Source organism: Hemicordylus capensis, chromosome 3, assembly GCF_027244095.1.
Source record: "Hemicordylus capensis ecotype Gifberg chromosome 3, rHemCap1.1.pri, whole genome shotgun sequence".
NCBI lineage: Eukaryota > Metazoa > Chordata > Lepidosauria > Squamata > Cordylidae > Hemicordylus > Hemicordylus capensis.
In genome coordinates this window covers 313,608,534-313,626,791 of record NC_069659.1, presented here as the reverse complement: position 1 = coordinate 313,626,791, position 18,258 = coordinate 313,608,534, and the positions used below count along the sequence as shown (strand labels likewise).

At 42.8% G+C, this 18,258-nt stretch overlaps 1 protein-coding gene across 2 annotated transcripts in view; it reads right to left on the bottom strand.

The window, feature by feature from the left end:
• Positions 1–18,258, bottom strand: part of GRK7 (G protein-coupled receptor kinase 7) — an 82,953-nt gene that overhangs the window by 15,996 nt on the left and 48,699 nt on the right. Inside the window, exons 3-5 of one of the 2 annotated variants that reach the window (XM_053309183.1) lie at positions 14,581–14,855; positions 11,054–11,143; positions 5,052–5,184 (exon numbers count right to left, since the gene is read on the bottom strand). In XM_053309183.1, the coding sequence (XP_053165158.1) occupies positions 11,068–11,143; positions 14,581–14,855 (351 nt within the window). In that variant the 3' untranslated portion in view covers positions 5,052–5,184; positions 11,054–11,067. Of the gene's footprint in view, positions 1–5,051; positions 5,185–11,053; positions 11,144–14,580; positions 14,856–18,258 lie in introns of those variants that run through there. The other variant, XM_053309182.1, reaches the window with a different exon arrangement.

Below are 18,258 nucleotides of genomic sequence, written 5' to 3'. Positions count from 1 at the left end.
AGAGCTTTCTTTCTCTTTAAATGGCAATAGCAGTAGTGCAAAAGATGGTTATACAAATCCCTCACATCTGAACACAGCAGATGAAATAGTTAATCTCTCTTGACCCAGGATCTTTTGATGCTGGCTCTTGAACACAAACAAAAGAGCATTTTTAAAGGGTCAGGTGTGCAAATTAAAGCTGCCTATGAAAAGCTTTAACTTATGCAACAGGTACTTAAACAGATAACCCAAGGTCTCAATGACCTTAGCAGAATCTTTAGCTAATCTTTACAGAAGGATGAGCTGTTCTTCAACAATATCTTTAGTGTAATAGGCATAGACAAGCTTGCCTGCTTTTTATTTGTTTGTTTATTTATTTAATTTAATTTATATACTGCCTGACTCTGGAAGCTGTACAAAAGGGATGGGCTGCACTTGAACCAATATGGAACTAGACTGCTGGCACTTAATATCAAAAAGGTTGCAGAGCAGCTTTTAAAAAGATGCCTGGAAAATAGCCGACAGGAGCTGGGCAGTATCTGGTTCGGCAAATGCCATCCTTTAAAGTGTGAGGGTGCAAAGGATTTAGATAAAACAGAAGGAGACAGAGCAGAACCACATAAAGAGCAGACAGAAGGCTGTGCCAGCTGGTCAAAGAGTCCAAAGAAAGATAGTATACACCAGATAAGAGATTCAACATATATGAGCTTATATGCCAATGCCAGAAGGCTCTGAGCCAAGATGGGTGAACTTGGTTGCTAACAAAGAAATAGAGACAGTGGGTATAACAGAAACATGGTGGAACAGTGAGAACCAGTGGGACACTGTTATCCCTGGATATAAACTCTATAGAAAGGACAGGGAGGGGCACCTTGGAGGTGGAGTAGCACTGTATATTAAAGAAGGGATAGAATCTAACAAAGTAGAAAACCTAGGTGGACTGGAGACCTCCACAGAAAATCTGTGGGTGGCAAAAAAAGGCCTGAAAGGAAATGTGCTACTGGGGACGTGCTATCTCCCTCTGGATCAAAACACTCACAGTGATTGGGAGTTGGAGGAGGAAAGCAAGGAGGCGTCAAGGAGAGGCAGGGCTGTCATAATGGGTGACTTTAATTACCCACACATAGGCTGGGTAAATTCACAGTCAGGTAATGACAGAGGTCAAATTTCTAGATATGCTGAATGACTGTGCCTTAGAACAGTTGGTTTTGGAACTTGGAGAGAAGGCAACCTTGGACTTAATCCTTCCTGAGTGGCACCCAGGACTTGGTGCATGATGTCAGTGTCATTGACCCTTTAGGGAACAGTGTGATCAAATTCAGCATACATGCGGGGAGAGAATCAGCAAGGAGGTCTAAGACAGACACGTTAAATTTCAGAAGAGGAAACTTCTCCGAAATGAGGAGTATGGTGAAAAGAAAGCTGAAAGAGACAATCAGGAGAGTCATTTCGCTCCAGAATGCATGGCATTTACTCAAAACCACAATACTAGAAGCCCAGTTAGATTGTATACCTAAAAGGAGGGAAGGTACCACCTAGTTTAGGAAAGTGCAAGCATGGCTAACAGGTACCATCAAGGAAGCCATAAACGGGAAGAAGACACCCTTCCGAAATTGGAAGGCCAGTCCAAATGAAGAGAACAGAAAGAAACACAAACTCTGGCAAAAGAAATGCAAGTTGACAATAAGGGAGGTGAAAAGAGAGTTTGAGGAACATTTAGCTAAAAGCATCAAGGGGAATAACAAAAACTTTTTAAAAACATCAGATGCAGGAAACTGCCAGGGAGGCAGTTGGACCATTAGACAATGAGGGAGTGAAAGGATTATTAATGATGTTCTAAACAGTCTGGAAAAACGGAAAACTAGCAAATCACCAGGGCTGGATGGTTTCCATCCAAAATTCCTCAAAGAACTCAAATGTGAAATTGCCAACCTCCTTCATAAAATATATAACTTATACCTGCAATTAGGCTCTGTAACGGAGGACTGGAAAGTAGCCATGTAATACTGGTTTTCAAAAAGGGATCCAGGGGCGATCCGGGAAATTACAGGCCGGTTAGTTTAACATCCGTTCCAGGCAAATTGATGGAAAGCATCCTCAAGGATAAAATTGTAAAGCACATAGAACAACAGGCCCTGCTGGGAGAGAACCAGCATGGCTTCTGCAAAGGTAAATCTTGCCTCACAAAACTTTTGGAGTTCTTTGAGAGTGTCTACAAGTGTGTGGATCAAGGTGATCCAGTTGACATAGAATACTTCCAAAAAGCTTTAGACAAAGTTCCTCATCAAAGATTCCTGAGAAAACTTAGCAGTCATGGGATAAGGGGACAAGTACATATGTGGATTGCTAACTGGTTGGAAGACAGGAAACAGAGGGTAGGTATAAGTGGAGAGTTTTCATAATGAAGGGAAGTAAGAAGTGGGGTCCCCCAGGGATCTGTACTGGGACCAGTGCTTTTTAATTTATTCATAAATATCTAGAAGTAGGGGTAAATAGTGAGGTGGCCAAATTTGCAGATGATACCAAACTCTTTTGGGTAGTGAAATCCAAAATGGATTGTGAGGAGCTCCAAAAGGATCTCTCTAACTGGGTGAGTTGGACAATGACAAATGTGCTTCAATATTGGCAAGTGTAAAGCGATGCACATTGGGATGAAAAACCCTAACTTCAAATAAACGCTGATGAGATCCGAGCTGTCGGTGACTGACCAGAAGTAGTATCTTGGGGTCATGGTGGACAGTTCGTTGAACATGTTAACTCAATGTGCAGTGGCTGCGAAAAGGGCCAATTCCATGCTAAGGATCATTAAGAAGGAGATCAAAAATAAAACTGCTAATATTATAATGCCCTTATACAAAACTATGGTGTGGCCACACCTGGAGTACTGCATACAATTCTGGTCACCACATCTAAAAAAGGACATTGTAGAACTGGAAAAGGTGCAGAAGAGGGCAACCAAGATCAGGGGTCTAGAGCACCTTTCTTATGAGGCAAGGCTACAACACTGGAGGCTATTTAGTTTAGAAAAAAGGTGACTGTGTGGACAGGAGACATGATAGAAGCCTATAAAATCATGCATTGTGTGGAGAAAGTGGACAGAGAGAAATTCTTCTCCCTCTCACATAACACTAGAACCAGGGGTCGTCCCATGAAATTGATTGCCACATAATTTAGGGCCAGCAAACGGAGGTACTTTTTCACCCAACGCATAATCAACTTGTGGAATTCTCTGCCACAAGACGTGGTGACAGCCAACAACCTGGATGGCTTTAAGAGGGGTTTGGATAACTTCATGGAGGAGAGGTTTATCAACGGCTACTAGTCAGAGGGCTATAGGCCACCTCCAGCCTCAAAGGCAGGATGCCTCTGAGTACCAGTTGTAGGGGAGTAACAACAGGAGAGAGGGCATGCCCTCAACTCCTGCCTGTATGATTCTGGTGGGCCACTGTGTGAAACAGGACTAAATGGGCCTTGGGCCTGATCCAGCAGGGCTGTTCTTATGTTCTTATGTAGGCTATCAGTACACAATGGATGGCCTCCCCCCTGCTCTTAATATTTCTAATTACATTCCACTTTTGGGACTATGGTTAAAAAACAACTGAACACACACACACACACACACACACACACACACTACTGCATTTCCAGTTGGTACTAGCAACAATGTCTAATAGAATATTCAAGATTTATGCTATAATAATATATTTTATAATTTAGTTATTTTGTTCCAGTGTTTCCTTGTGCCTTATCTCCTGTCTCTGCATCTCCATCCATTGCATCTGACAGACTAAGAGATCACTGTTTTATTGAGACACGGGAGAGGGGGCTGCCTCTTCGCAGCCGCACAAAAGTATCACAACTAGCAAAGAATGCTAAAGCAGCACATTTTAGAATATCAACAGCAGCATGAAAAACATCTGCACAAATAACTGTTGCAAGACAGTTCTCTGCTCCCTCAGAGGTTGATATAACATTCAGCAAGCTGGAGCAGAATGGTACAGGAGCAGGAATGGCGATGCATTAAGAGAAATCTCTGTTCTTCTCCAGACTTGATGAGTCATTGGAACAGCTTTCCATCTTTAAAATATAGGGCGGATGGGTAAGGGTTGTATAACAGATTATAAAACACAAGTAGAAGGATTTACGCATACAAACATTTTTAAAAAAATATTTCCTTTGCTTTTTGTTCTGTTTGGTGTTGCTTGTATGTTTGGTTTAGAAAGTGTTGTCACATTAACCCTATTCACATTTTGTGTTCAATGTATGTACAGTCTGCGAACAATGTATGCATGTACAGTTATTCACAAATTACATTCAACACACGTACAGTTGTTCACTCCATATCTATATCCTGCATTTGAGGAGGCCTGCTCCCAGTTTCATTTTAAAAATGAACACACATGCAGTCATTCATACACAAACATGTGCATGTGTACATGCGTATGTACACATGTACATCATGATCTCTGAAGAGGTTGGTCAGTCACAGAGAATTAGATATGAAATATTAAATGATTATACTTCTTACTGCATCAAATTATTTTTTTGTGAAAGATGATGCCATATGAGTCTCTTCTTCAAGAAGAACGCAAAATGCTTAAAAGGGAATTTTAAGCAATACACCAAAATGTTCTGCACTTATAGTAACAGTCAGAGGTGGCCCTTTTATGAGATGAGGTGAGGCAGTCACCTCAGGCTGCAGATTACTGGGGTGCCAGTGAAGCAACCCATTTCTGATTTAACACAAAAACAAAAAACATAAAGGGGTAAGGGAGGTCTTCAGCTGCCATTGGTAATGATTAAAACTATCATAATACATCTTGGCTTGTAAGATCTAAATATTTGTTGTCCTGGAAGAAAACTTAAACTTATATTATGTGCATCTTGAAAGCAAAATTCATAGGTGGGCTGGATGGATACTCAAAACAACAAATTTACAGCTGATCATATGCATATTTATTCAGAATTAGTCCAACAGTGGGGCTTCCTCTGCAGTAAATGTGAATAAGACTGCAGTCTTAGAGCGCAATTTTATGAAAAGTTCCTTGAAAGTATACCCTATTAGTGTGTGATTTCAGTTCTGTGTAGTTCTGTTCAAAACTGTGATCGCAGTTCTGCGGCACAATCCTAAATGTATTTCCTCAGAAGTAAGGACTGCCCCCACACCCAACTTGTGGAGACAAAGAGCCAGGATACCATGTTGAGCTGAAACAGAAACCAAAGTTTATTTTCCCTTTCCAAACCACTTCCCTCTTCATACAGTGCCACCTAGTGGTCCAGAACTATATACAACTTTTGCCACACCCCTCAGTTCATTAAGGTTTACACCCTACCAACTCATGCCTTCCAACCTTTCACTGATGGAAATAGGGATATGCCTGTGAATGCGTAGGGAGTGTGGCCAAACAATATGGCATAACGTTTTGACTACAAGCATGCCACAAAATGGAAAATTGATAATAAAGTCAATTATTAGACGGAGGCACTGACTTTGGGGGGTCAGGACCCAAGAGATGGTTTAGATCTGCCTGTTCTGGATGGGGTTATACTCCCCCTGAAAGATCAAGTATATAGCTTGGGAGTGCGCCTGGACCCAAAGCTCTCCCTAGTTTCTCAGGTTGAGGAAGTGGCCAGGAGCTCTTTTTATCAGCTTCGGCTGATACAACAGCTACGTCCCTTTCTGGAGGTAAATGACCTTAAAACAGTGATACATATGCTGGTAACCTTCAGGCTTCACTACTGTGATGCACTCTATGTGGGGCTGCTTTTGTACGTAGTCCAGAAACTACATTTGGTACAGAATGCGGCAGCCAGACTGGTCTCTGGGACAACTCGAAGGGACCACATAATACTGGTTTCGCGGGAACTGCACTCACTGCCGATATGTTTCTGAGTGAAATACAAAGTGCTCATTATTGCCTATAAAGCTCTTAATGGCTTGGGTCCAGGGTATTTAAGAGAGCACCTCCTTTGTCATGAACCCTGCCGCCTGTTAAGATCTTCTGGAGAGGTCCGGTTACAGTTGCCACTGGCTTGTTTGGTGGCGACCCAGGACTGGGCTTTCTCTGGGGCTGCCCTGGGGCTTTGGAATATGCTCCCTGCTGAAATAAGAGCATCTTCTTCTCTGTTCGTTTTCAGGAAGAACCTCAAGACTCACTTGTTCTCACAGGCTTTTAATTTGAATTAATTTTAATAAGTTGTTTTAATAATTGTTTTATGCTACTGTTTTTATTTATGTTTCATGAAACTGATTTAATTGTTTCATGTATTTTAATCTGTGCTGATTTTTAAATATTATTTTAAATTTTGTACACTGCCTAGAGATGTATAGATCAGGTGGTATAAAAAAATGATAAATAAAATAAATAAAGAGCATATAAAGCATATTGTCCCAGATTACCAAAGCCGATGAGTCAGGCCCATAATCTCCCACATTTCACAAGTGAAAATAGGGAGACTCTTGTAACTACGAAGGATTATTGCCCAAGTCTTCAGTCCATGATTACATATTGCTGAAGGTTGGATTCCTCCTTCTACTTAGTGCTTTAGTGTTGTGCGCACCCATTTACATGCAGGTGCACTGGAGACACGATGCATCCATCCTTACACCCTCTGGGACATTTGTCAGGCACACTCTCATATTGCTGAAATCTGTATCTGGTAAATCATGGTCCCCATTTTATATTTGTTTTCGTCTCTTGGGGATGCCTTCTTCAATTTTTTACTCCACATGAGTTGCTAGAGTTGGGTTTTGTTTTTTTGTTTTTTAATAATTCAGCTCCATCCCCAGAGTCTCTAGAAACTAAACAGGGACAATGGAGCCTATGGTAATTGTGATTAGGACTGCTGTCCTAGCTACCTATGCAGCAATCACATATCAACACAGTAGGACTTAATTCTAAGTAAATGGCTGACAAAGAGTCCAGGTTCAGACGTAACACGGGCTCCGCGCCCCCTTCCCCTGCTCTCCCAGCTGCGTTCGGATGTTGGGGAGAGAGGCCTCTCTGCAGTCAGCAAGACTGCAGAGAGGTGGGGGATCTGGCTGTGTGGACTTCCTTCTTTCCTGAAGGAAAGCCCATGCAGCCAATAGCAGCCAGAGCAAGGGAGGAACTTCCTCCCTCAACTCTGGTTTGGGACAAGGCTAACAGTGATGCCAGAGTTTGAGCCCTGCCAAACCAGGGGTTGGGACAATGAAAATTAGAGAACCAAAGGTAACAAATTGAGTTTGGGGAGGGAAACCGCGGGTCCATTTCCCCTACCCCCTTTAACTGCAGTTTGCCGCATTTGGATATTTGGTTAGTGCAACAGGAGGTGAAAGGACCTCCGGTTTCATATTATGTCTGAACTTGGCCGATGACAGAAATTACTCCAGGTAATTCTATTGACATTGAAAGAACAAGTTACATAGTCTTCTTAACAAGTTATCTTGTCTTCTTAATTGCAGTGAAACTACTTTGAGTAATTTCCCTCATCATGACTGCCAAGTTGAATAAGATTGGGCTGTCTACCACTTTAAAAATAAGTGTCCAGGAGCTTGTAGGTACATAGGTACATATGTACAATAGGTACATAGGTGCCTTATATCAAGTCAGACCATTGGTCCATCTAGCTCAGAATTGTCGGCATTGACTGGCAACAGATCTCTGAGGTTTCAGACAGGGAGGGTCTTTCCCAGTCCTACCTGGAGATGCCAGTGTTTGAATCTGGGGCCTTCTGCATATAAAGCAGATGCTCTATCACTGAGGTATGGCCTTATTCCCAGATGATACAGCTGGAGTGACAAATAAATGTATTAATTATTTATCTGGAGGATTAATACCCTGCCTTTTGACAGAATGACCCTAAAGGCAGCTTACAATGAACAACAATAACAATAACAATAATTTTTAAAACCTTCACACCATAGATGACTTAAAACCTTTAGCCCCTTGGCTAATGGCAGAGGCCAGCTTCCATTTATATTAAAGCAAGCTATTAAAATTAAATTAAGTTATAATGGGTATTTTCAGCTATGGATGTTTCTAGTACAGGTAGCTCAGAGATAACAAAACTTGAATGCTTGCCTTTCATTGACAGAACTGGCACAAGGGAAGTTGCTTAACACTTGCATCAAATAAAATGCATAGTTTTCACTCAATTCTAGAATCTGTTGAGCTTCCTCATACTGTGAAAAAGAGGAATCACATCTTCTGGACATACTAGAATTCCCCACAGAAACAGGATGGGTTGATCAAATGAGGCTATGTGTCAGCACGTAAAGTTGTGTATTTTGGACATCTATCTGTCAAATAGCTATGATGCTATTGTGCTACTCCTACTGGACTGAAAATTCATGAGATCAAAAAGTCACACAGTCATTGCTGCAATAACCTTGGAAAAATTAAATCACCAGTACTTAAACATGTGCTACAACACACACCCCAACACATACTGTGCAACATTATGTGATATTCTGCAGGGTGCACTGACAATTCCCTAGTTCCTCTGTTATATTTCCTAGTACAGCAACAGCATATTGGTATATTTATAATACATGTTTACCCTTGAGCATATACCCAGTTTAGCCTCACTGCAAACAATATCAGACTAATATTGCAGGTTGGCTAGAACAACATGTAGTTCCATAAAGGAGCCTATTGCAAGGTCTGTGAGAGCCTGATGCTCTAACATTGCTGAAACTTAAGCAGATATGGACCTAATTATTTCCCTGGATGAGAGGCTTCCGGGACCCCCAGTAAGAGTAAGACAAGGAGCATGATATAGGTGTAGATGTTGGTGTGTGTAGACACACACACACACACACACACACACACACACACACACACTTATAAAAAAATAGCTCTCTAGACAGTCTCAATTCTAAATACTATTTAAATAGATGAAAATAGGAGACCCTTGAATACTGCAGATTTGGGTCTTTCATGGGGTTTTCTGGTGGAGATTTAAAAGGAAGAGCCCCTTTAACTTTTAAATCCCCAACCCTGCAAATCAGCAGCCCATGCCACTTCTCAGCTGAGAAGCAGCTGCAGGGGTGGGGATATAAAAGTTAAAGGGATTTAACTTGCATGGAATGTTACCCCACCAATATTCAAGGTCTTCTGCATACATTGGTATTTTACAGCTTTCTGTTCAATTGTCCAGGTTTAGTCTTTGATATTTCCAGGTAGGGCTGAGGAAAACCGTCAACGTGAAACCATGGAATTTCATAGTCTGAAACTGTGGATTGCTATCAGACAGTCAGTTTAGCCAATACTGCTAGATGGAACGGTCATCTGACTCAGAATTCATATGCATTCACACACTAGTTTGTTTCTTCAAACAAACTGAGGCTCTTCACATGATGGGACGAAATCAGGCTAGCCTCTGCTAGCCTGATTTCATCCCATCGTGAGAACCACCGGGCTCGGCTGCGAGCCCGGTGCTTCTTACGCAGGACACCCACTTAAGTAGTCCTTCCCTAAGCCCGCGTTAGTGGAGCGAGTGCTCTGCTAACCTAGGCTTCCCAATTGTGAGTTGCTGCGGTGCGGCTCCATGCCAAAAAGCAGCCTCTGAAAAGGAGGCTGAAAAGCTGCGCTGAAAAGCAGCCTCTCGGCTTGGGGGTCTCTCCAGAATGCCCTGCGCGCTTGTGCAGGGCATGCTGGAGCTTCTGTGGGCTGTGCGACCCCTGAACTCCCCAGCCCCGGCCAGCTCTGTGACGGAGCCGGCAGTTGTGTGGGCAGCCGCTGCAGCCAGGAAAATGAGTCCCGGCCTCCAGGAATTTCATAACGCACCAGGCGACAAACGCAGTGCATTGGGGGATTCCGCTGTGAGTCAGACACTCTAGGGACCCGATTCTGTGTGCACTCAGGTTGTGTGCAGCCCAGGATCAGGCTTGATCCTAGCGCTGCACATGAGCAGCCCAATGCAGGCTAGGCTGATCATGAGAACAGACTTATTATTTAGACGGCTGGGTTAAGCATTGTGCTAAGTTTATTATAGAGGCGACTGTTAGTCAAATCACAGCATTTGCTGTTAGGTAATTATATGACAGCACCTGTGCAACAGTGTACTTTTTTTTTTTTTGCCTTCCAGTGCTGACTTCTTTAAAATGCTCCAGATCTCAGAATATGGTTGTTTCCCCTATTTTCATAGTAGGCAGTGATATCCCAGTTTCCAGTTGTGCAAAAGTAAAAATTAAGGACTGCAGAATAATTGCATTTTCTAATTACTGCAAAGGAAATAATGCTGAGATATAAGTATGAGAGGAAGAGTTTAGCAGATACATTAATTGTAGGAATGGATTTGGATATTCCAGATCAGTTTTTTCAACTGGAAAATTTTACTATTTTTTAAGGGTTTTAAAATATATATTATGATTCTTAACTTCTTAACTCATTTTATATTTTAACTTCTTATTTTAATCCATAAACCTTCATTTTTTTATTGTGAGCCTTTGTTTAAAATTTTTGTAAATGTATTTTTCATTTCACATTGTTATGGCTTCGGTTTTAAGCAATAAAGAGCTGGCACAAAAATACTGATAAGCTGTATCTTTACAACATGAGAAACAGAATGGCAGTGTCCAGGGCTGGTGTCAGGGGTCAGAATAATTGGGCAGCTGGTGTGGGCCCAGGGTCTTCAGAAGGATCCAGTGTTGATCTCTAAGATCACCCCCATGCCCATAGCCATTGTTGTTCTTGATATTGTTATTTGTACTGCTTTTTATTTTTAAAAAAGTCTTCAAAGCACTTACACAGAAAAAGAAATAGGAGCCCTGTCCCAGAACGGGCTCAAAAGCTAAAAGATAATGCAAGTTAGATACCAGTTGGTGTTGGGTAGGGACAGTTACTCACCACCTCTTTTGGTGGTTTGCAGAGAAACATGGCCCAACTACTATAGGTAGGAGAGGGTCATGGAAGGCCGTTTTCTGAGGGCCCTCTGAAACTTAGATCTGAGCCTGGCCATGCTGTTATCCTGACAGATTTCAAGTGTGCCTGCAGTACAGCAGTAACAAACAAAAACATTTTGAGTGTGATGATGCAGAATATTCCTAAGATCCTACAACACACACACACACACACACACACACACGTACGTTTTATTCTCCAGTTACTGCTTCAACAGATTCGCCACTTTCTCCTCCTCAACTGTTTCTTTCAACTTTCTCAAGTTCCATTGGGAAAGACTCCGGGGAACAAATAGAAATATATGTATTAATTAACCATGCCCTCAGGAAAGTAAAATGTTTATTGATGATTTCCTTTCCCTTCAGTTTTTTGAAGGTCACCAAACCACAAAAATATGAAATAGCTTCTTCAGGTTTTATAAGAACAAATGTTCAAGTCTAAGCAATATGCCTGTACCAGTCCTTTGCCATGTCTCACAACCTCACTAATTTCTCTGTGTTTGAACAAGACAACAGTCAGAAGTTGCTCACCACATTGTTTCCAAAAAAAGAGAGGAGCCCGCGAACAGAGCTCCTCCCACCTTCAGGTAAGAAAGGAAATGATGTAAGCAAGCTGGGCACTTTCCAGACAAGCTGCACAACAGTGGCAAAATGCTTCCATTCAGGCATATTGTATTTAGAATGTAAATAGCAAAGCGCACAGCAGGGGGAGCAGTCTCGTGAAAACTAAAAACCAGAAAAAGCAGCAACCTTTTTGTGCCAGACATACAACATTAAAACTAGCAAATCGCCAGGGCTAGATGGCTTCCATCCAAGAGTCCTCAAAGAACTCAAATGTAAAACTCCCGACCTCCTTCATAAAATATATAACTTATCCTTGCAATCAGGCTCTGTACCAGAGGACTGGAAAGTAGCAAATGTAACACCGATTTTCAAAAAGGGATCCGTAGGCGATCCGGGAAATTACAGGCTGGTTAGCTTAACGTCCATTCCAGGCAAATTGATGGAAAACATCCTCAAGGATAAAATTGTAAAGCACATAGAAGAACAGGCCCTGCTGGGAGAAAACCAGCATGGCTTCTGCAAAGGTAAATCTTGCCTCACAAACCTTTTGGAGTTCTTTGAGAGTGTCAACAAGTGTGTGGATCAAGGTGATCCAGTTGACATAGTATACCTGGACTTCCAGAAAGCTTTAGACAAAGTTCTTCATCAAAGACTCCTGAGAAAACTTAGCAGTCATGGGATAAGGGGACAAGTACATGTGTGCATTGCTAACTGGTTGAAAGACAGGAAACAGGGTAGGTATAAATGGAGAGTTTTCACAATGGAGGGAAGTAAGAAGTGGGGTCCGCTAGGAATCTGTACTGGGACCAGTGCGTTATAATTTATTTATAAATGATCTAGAAGTAGGTGTAAGCAGCGAAGTGGCCAGATTTGCAGATGATACCAAACTCTTTTGGGTAGTGAAATCCAAAATGGATTGTGAGGAGCTCCAAAAGGACCTCTCTAACTGGGTGAGTTGGCAACAAAATGACAAATGCGCTTCAATATTGGCAAGTGTAAAGCGATGCACATTGGGATGAAAAACCCCAACTTCAAATAAACGCTGATGAGATCCGAGCTGTCGGTGACTGACCAGAAGTAGTATCTTGGGGTCATGGTGGACAGCTCGTTGAAAGTGTTAACTCAATGTGCAGCAGCTGTGAAAAGGGCCAATTCCATGCTAGGGATCATTGGAAAGGGATTGAAAATAAAACTGCTAATGCTATCATGCCCTTATTCAAAACAATAGTGTGGCCACACCTGGAGTACTGCGTACAATTCTGGTCACCACATCTAAAAAAGGACATCGTAGAACTGGAAAATGTGTGGGAGAGGGCAACCAAGATGATCAGAGGCTTAGAGCACCTTTCTTATGAGGCAAGGCTACAAAACCTGGGGCTATTTAGTATGGAAAAAAGACGACTGTGGGGAGACATGATAGAAGTCTATAAAATCATGCATGGTGTGGAGAAAGTGGAGAGAAATTCTTCTCCCTCTTACAAACCATTAGAACCAGGGGTCATCCCATGAAATTGATTGCTGAGAAATTTAGGGCCAGCAAACAGAGATACTATTTCACACAACGCATAATCAACTTGTGGAATTCTCTGCCATAAGACGTGGTGACAGCCAACAACCTGGATGGCTTTAAGAGGGGTTTGGATATCTTCATGGAGAAGAGGTCTATCAACAGCTACTCATCAGAGGACTACAGACCACCTCCAGCCTCAAAGGAAGGGTGCCTCTGAGTACCAGTTGCAGGGGAGCAAAAGCAGGAGAGAGGGCATGCCCTCAACTCCTGCTTGTAGGCTTCCAGGAGCATCTGGTGGGCCACTGTGTGAAATAGGATGCTGGACTAGATAGGCCTTGGGCCTGATCCAGCAGGGCTGTTCTTATGTTCTGCAATAAATTGCAGTGATTAAATTCAAAACAAGGCATTGGAAATATGAATGGCACCCTGCTGTCAGCGTAGGAACTGTGGTGTCACAACACAGGAAGTGTGGAAGTACACTTCAGAGATTCGTTGTGACCCATTGCAGTGTCTAATTTGGAAAGCCCCCTGGCTAATGTCTGAAAACATGTAGGGAGCAAGACCTCTCTCTGAAGATGTGATGGGGTAGTGGATCTGCTGTCTTGTATAGTGCCTACAGTTTGCCTCCAGTTGTACTAAACTTGTGTATTTGTAAATACAATAAATGTTACAAAGATGCCAAAAGTTTCTAGTGCTCTCTCATTTAGAGGAAATCAAATCTTGTTGCACTACCCCTGGAACTTCTCACCATTTGGGGAAAGTTGGAAGCACACTATTTATCTATAATTCACTAAGATGTACCGTGGCTAATCCCATGCATGGCAGTTCTTGCAAGAGTTCATGAGTGAGTTGCCAAGAGAAGGAGAAAAAGCAGTGGCGTCGGCAGGGTGGGTGGTGTGGGGGGGAAGAAGGCAGGGGAGGGAAAGCGGTGGCGGACTGGGGGAGGAAGGCGGCAGCCGGGGCAGGGGAGAAAGTGGTGGCAGCCGGGAGGGAGAAAGAGGCTGCAGTGGGAGGAGAGAAAGCGGCCGGTGGGGAGGAAAGTGGCGGAGGCTGAAGAGGAGAGAGAAAGTGGTGGCGGCTGGGGGGGAGCGGCCAGAGAGAGATAAAGCGGCGGCAGCCGGGGGGGCAAGAATGGAGGGAGGAGCCAAGAACGAGGGGGGAAGGAGGAGAAAAAAGAGACAACTAAAAATAAATAAATGTAATAAACAAACAAACTAACTAACTAACTAACTAAAGGCACAGATGCTCTGCCCCCAGGGCAGCTAGTATTGTACTTGATTCAAGATTGCTCTCTTCTGCTTCCTAGCGTTCATTAACAATATTCTTACACATACCCATATAACAGAAGTTCAAAACATTTTAGAGTCAAGTGCAGAAACACTTAGAAATCCTTAGAGGACCTTTAGACTTAGGGCATGCTCACATGATCATTGGGAGGGCAGGAGAAAAGGCAAAACAGACGATCACCATCCCTGTGAAACCGATCACTGCTCTACACACATGATTGGTTCCCTGGGCTGAATGGCAGCTTTATATGGCCAGAATATCTGTGATCATGGGAACCCACCCTTTATCTGCCTTAGGAAATAATGGTGGCATAATTGATTAGCTTTTTTAGTAATCAAGGGAAGTTAAACTTTACCTGCTTCCCAAACGATTTTCTGGCTTCTTAGCCAAGAACATTTTACAGATATCTTTTGATGGGTCATCAAAGTTAGCATGTTCAAACTTCACTTCATCTTCTAAGGTTCTTCTTTTAACCTCATCTTTATTCACCTTCTCTTTGTAATCTTTGAATGGAGTTCGTCCAGCAACCATCTCATAAATGCTGCATCCCATAGCAAACCAGTCCACAGGGTAAAGGTAACTATCTTCTTCCCTTAGTATTTCAGGAGCCATGTAGCCATTTGTTCCAGCCTGTGACAGTCAAACAGATAGCTTTAATAACAGCAATCCTAATAAAGAATGCCTTTGAATTAGAAAAAAGTAGATTATTCTGATTACTCACATCACTTCGTGCTTTAGCTGCAGAAATAAGTAACAAATACAATAATACCTTAATACAGATGTATTTTGTAATAATTTTGACAAATTAATCTGATCTAAATATATGATTTTGCATCATTTTTGCATGATATTATCTGATTTAATTTTTTTAAAGGAAAATGAATGGAGACTACTTCCTGCTTCTTTCAACGTTAAGGGCTTAGAATGAAATCCAGGGGATAGTATTTGATCACTATTCTTGGAAATAGTTTCCTTGTCCACTGTTTTTTTCAACACATATTTAAAGAGCAGGAACTTATAATCTGCATGACTTCCATCCATTTTAAAGATGGCAGATTTAATGAAAAGTCTCCATCAGGAAACCCAAGGATCCCATCCTATGTGCTATGAATGTGGCTTGCATTGGATTGTAAACACATGAATTCTAAAGGGGTGGTACTTTTGCTTTGAATGGTTGCCAGTTTGTTTCAAGGTGGCGGATGGGGTGGGGGAATATCCCTATCAGCATTCCTCAGGACTCCTTCCCATGTGCACTAATTTTGGTTTGATTTGGACTGTTATCAACTGACTTCTAAAGGAGTATTACTTATACTGTGGTTGGCTGTCATCTTGCTTCAGGATGCTGGATGGGGTGAAATTGTCCTCATCAGCATACTCCAGGACCCCCACCCATGTTGTGAATTTTGTTTGTATTAGACTGTTACATATGAATTATAAAGGGATGATGTTTATACTTTCAGTGAAACAAGTTGGCAGATGAACAGAATATCCTCATCAGCTTACCCCAGTACATTGGAAGGTGTAAGCTAATGGGTTATCTCATGTGCTGTGAATTTGGCTTATATCAGACTATAAACACAACAGTAGTTAGCAAGACACACACACACACACACACACACACACACATGATGACCTCAGAAACCCCTTCAAGTTTCTTGGCAGGAAACCATTTAAAAGTAAAACAAACAAACAAACGAACAACAAATAAATAAATAAAGGAAAGGAAAGCATGAAAAATTGGAAGTTTTGTCTAATGTACACCATATCTTGATAAATCCCACAGGAACATATTAATCATAGTTGAAATTCTGCTTAGAACTACTATTGATCAAAGCCAATGAAGTTAAGGGCAGTTAGGTTGTTGCTTATTAGTTTAACTGGTAAATAAATGGGCCTAAGGAAGCACCAGCACATCCTCCATTAAAGCTCTGGTGTTGCATGCGTGCTGCTGCTACAGCATTGTACACCTAGAGCTGTCTATATCAGGCAGTATAGAAATACAATAAATACATACAAATAAACATAACATAATCACTACTTTGAAAGTTGCCTCTTTACCTAGCAGCAGAGCTTCATTAGTCTGTAGCACAGACAATGAGAAGTGCTGGTGCTTCTTTAGTCAGGATGTCAGCCATGAGACATAATCCAGCAAACATTAAGCCTTTTTAAATCTTATTAATTTCAATGAGAGACTTAACCACTTGCTTATATCTCTCCCATTGAAACTGGTTGGATCATAGATTTTACCAAATCACAGAAAAGAAGCAAATTACAAGACAAACATCCAAATTAAAGACACAGTGCTGCCGAAGTTAAGCACCTGCCTGACTCTTGCATTAAAACCAATGCACTTAAAAAATCTTAACTTACTAGATTTGTGCCCTAACACCCCGTAGATCTGTCCCCAGTTAGATTTTATAATAATATAAGAAATTGGATGAGCTCCTCTTATGTTGTCTTGTTCAGAGAACATTCTAGCTACTCAGGGTGAAGGTGATATTAACAGAAAGTGAACATACAGTGTAGACCAGTGGAAGTTCAGAGTGACTGGGAGAATAGTCTCACACAGACTCAGGAACTGCTGAAGTGTTGGCAGGCCAAGATGGGAGGGGGTGGAAGAAGGGTGTTCAAGAACATGAAAAACACTCGAAGAAAAATCTCTTTTCTCTGGAAAGTTGTCTCTCTGATATTCCCTCCTTCAGCCATCTTGCTTCTATAGCTTTCCCCCATGCAGCTTCCCAGCCTCTGCCACCCAACACTCCATCATTATTATTAATTCTCGAAGACGTGCCTGTCCTGGATGTGTGGGGATGCGTCCCGACACTCAGCGGATTGGCTGGGCGGCGGAGGCTCGCGCATGGCAGGACTCAGGAGGCCATTGAGCTGTTGTCAGGGAAAATTGTGGTGGGCAGCAGGCAGGCAGTGGGACCAGCCGTGGCGAGGAGGAGGAGGCGGTGGCGGCGGAGCCTGAGTGGCCGCTGGGGTCATGAGGCATCTAGGCCGCCAGGAAGAGGAGGCGGCAGCGGCAGTGTCAGGGTCTGGCCAACTGCCAGGGAAGATCACGGGACAAAACGGAGCTGCTGCAACAGGACACGGCTCGGAAAGTTCGTCTTGACCAGACTTGGCTGCACACTGTCGACACGGAGGTTGACAAATGTTGTTTTTCAGCAGTGAGTAGAAGGCTGGTGACGTAATTTATAGTGCAAGCCAAGAGCTCCCAGCTGGCAGGAATTCAAGGCTTATCAGCCCTCTGCAAGAGGCGTTTGCTCCTCCTAATAGTCTCTAATTGAGTCCTGCGTCTCATAAGACGCCGCTGTTGTAGAGTCAGTGGGGGTTGATTGCATAGCTCCTTTTTGGATTGGTCCTTCACAATTTCTGCTGTCTCAGGTTGTTGTTCCTGCTCTGAATCATTAGCTGGATCTACCACAGCCATTTCATGAACACTGACAGCCGGGCTCTGCCCCTCAGACGCTCCTGCATCGGCTGGAAAGTTGACAGCTTCCCCTTCCTCCTCGCTGTCTGAGATCGAGGGTGTGACAGGCAGGAGCAAATGGGCTGGCAAGCTGGCCAGAAACCATGAGGAGGGAGCGAGGGAGAGAAGTGGGCTGGGCGGGCATCAGAGACACCCGGGGCAAGAGTTATGGAGAAGGGGCTGGGGGGGAATAGTCAGGGAGAACTAGGGGTGCAGATGCCATGCACCCAGTTGGCTAGTTTTCTTTTGTTTCCTGTGCTATGTTGAGGTTCACTTCTTTTCTTTTGTTTAGAGTAAGGAGGATCTGTGTGATCTGGAAAGATAGCTGGGGACACTGTTCCCTCTAACAGGGATTCCCAGATGTTGTTCACTACAACTCCCAGCATCTCCAGCTGCAACAACCTTTGGCTGGAGATTGTGGGAGTTGTAGTCAACAACAACTGGGAATTCCTGTTAGAGGGAACACTGACTGGGGTTCATAAGGGCTGAAGAAAGGTCAGGCAACCAATAAGTAAGTAGATGCTCATGGGTACTGACTTAGAGATCATAAAACATTCAGTA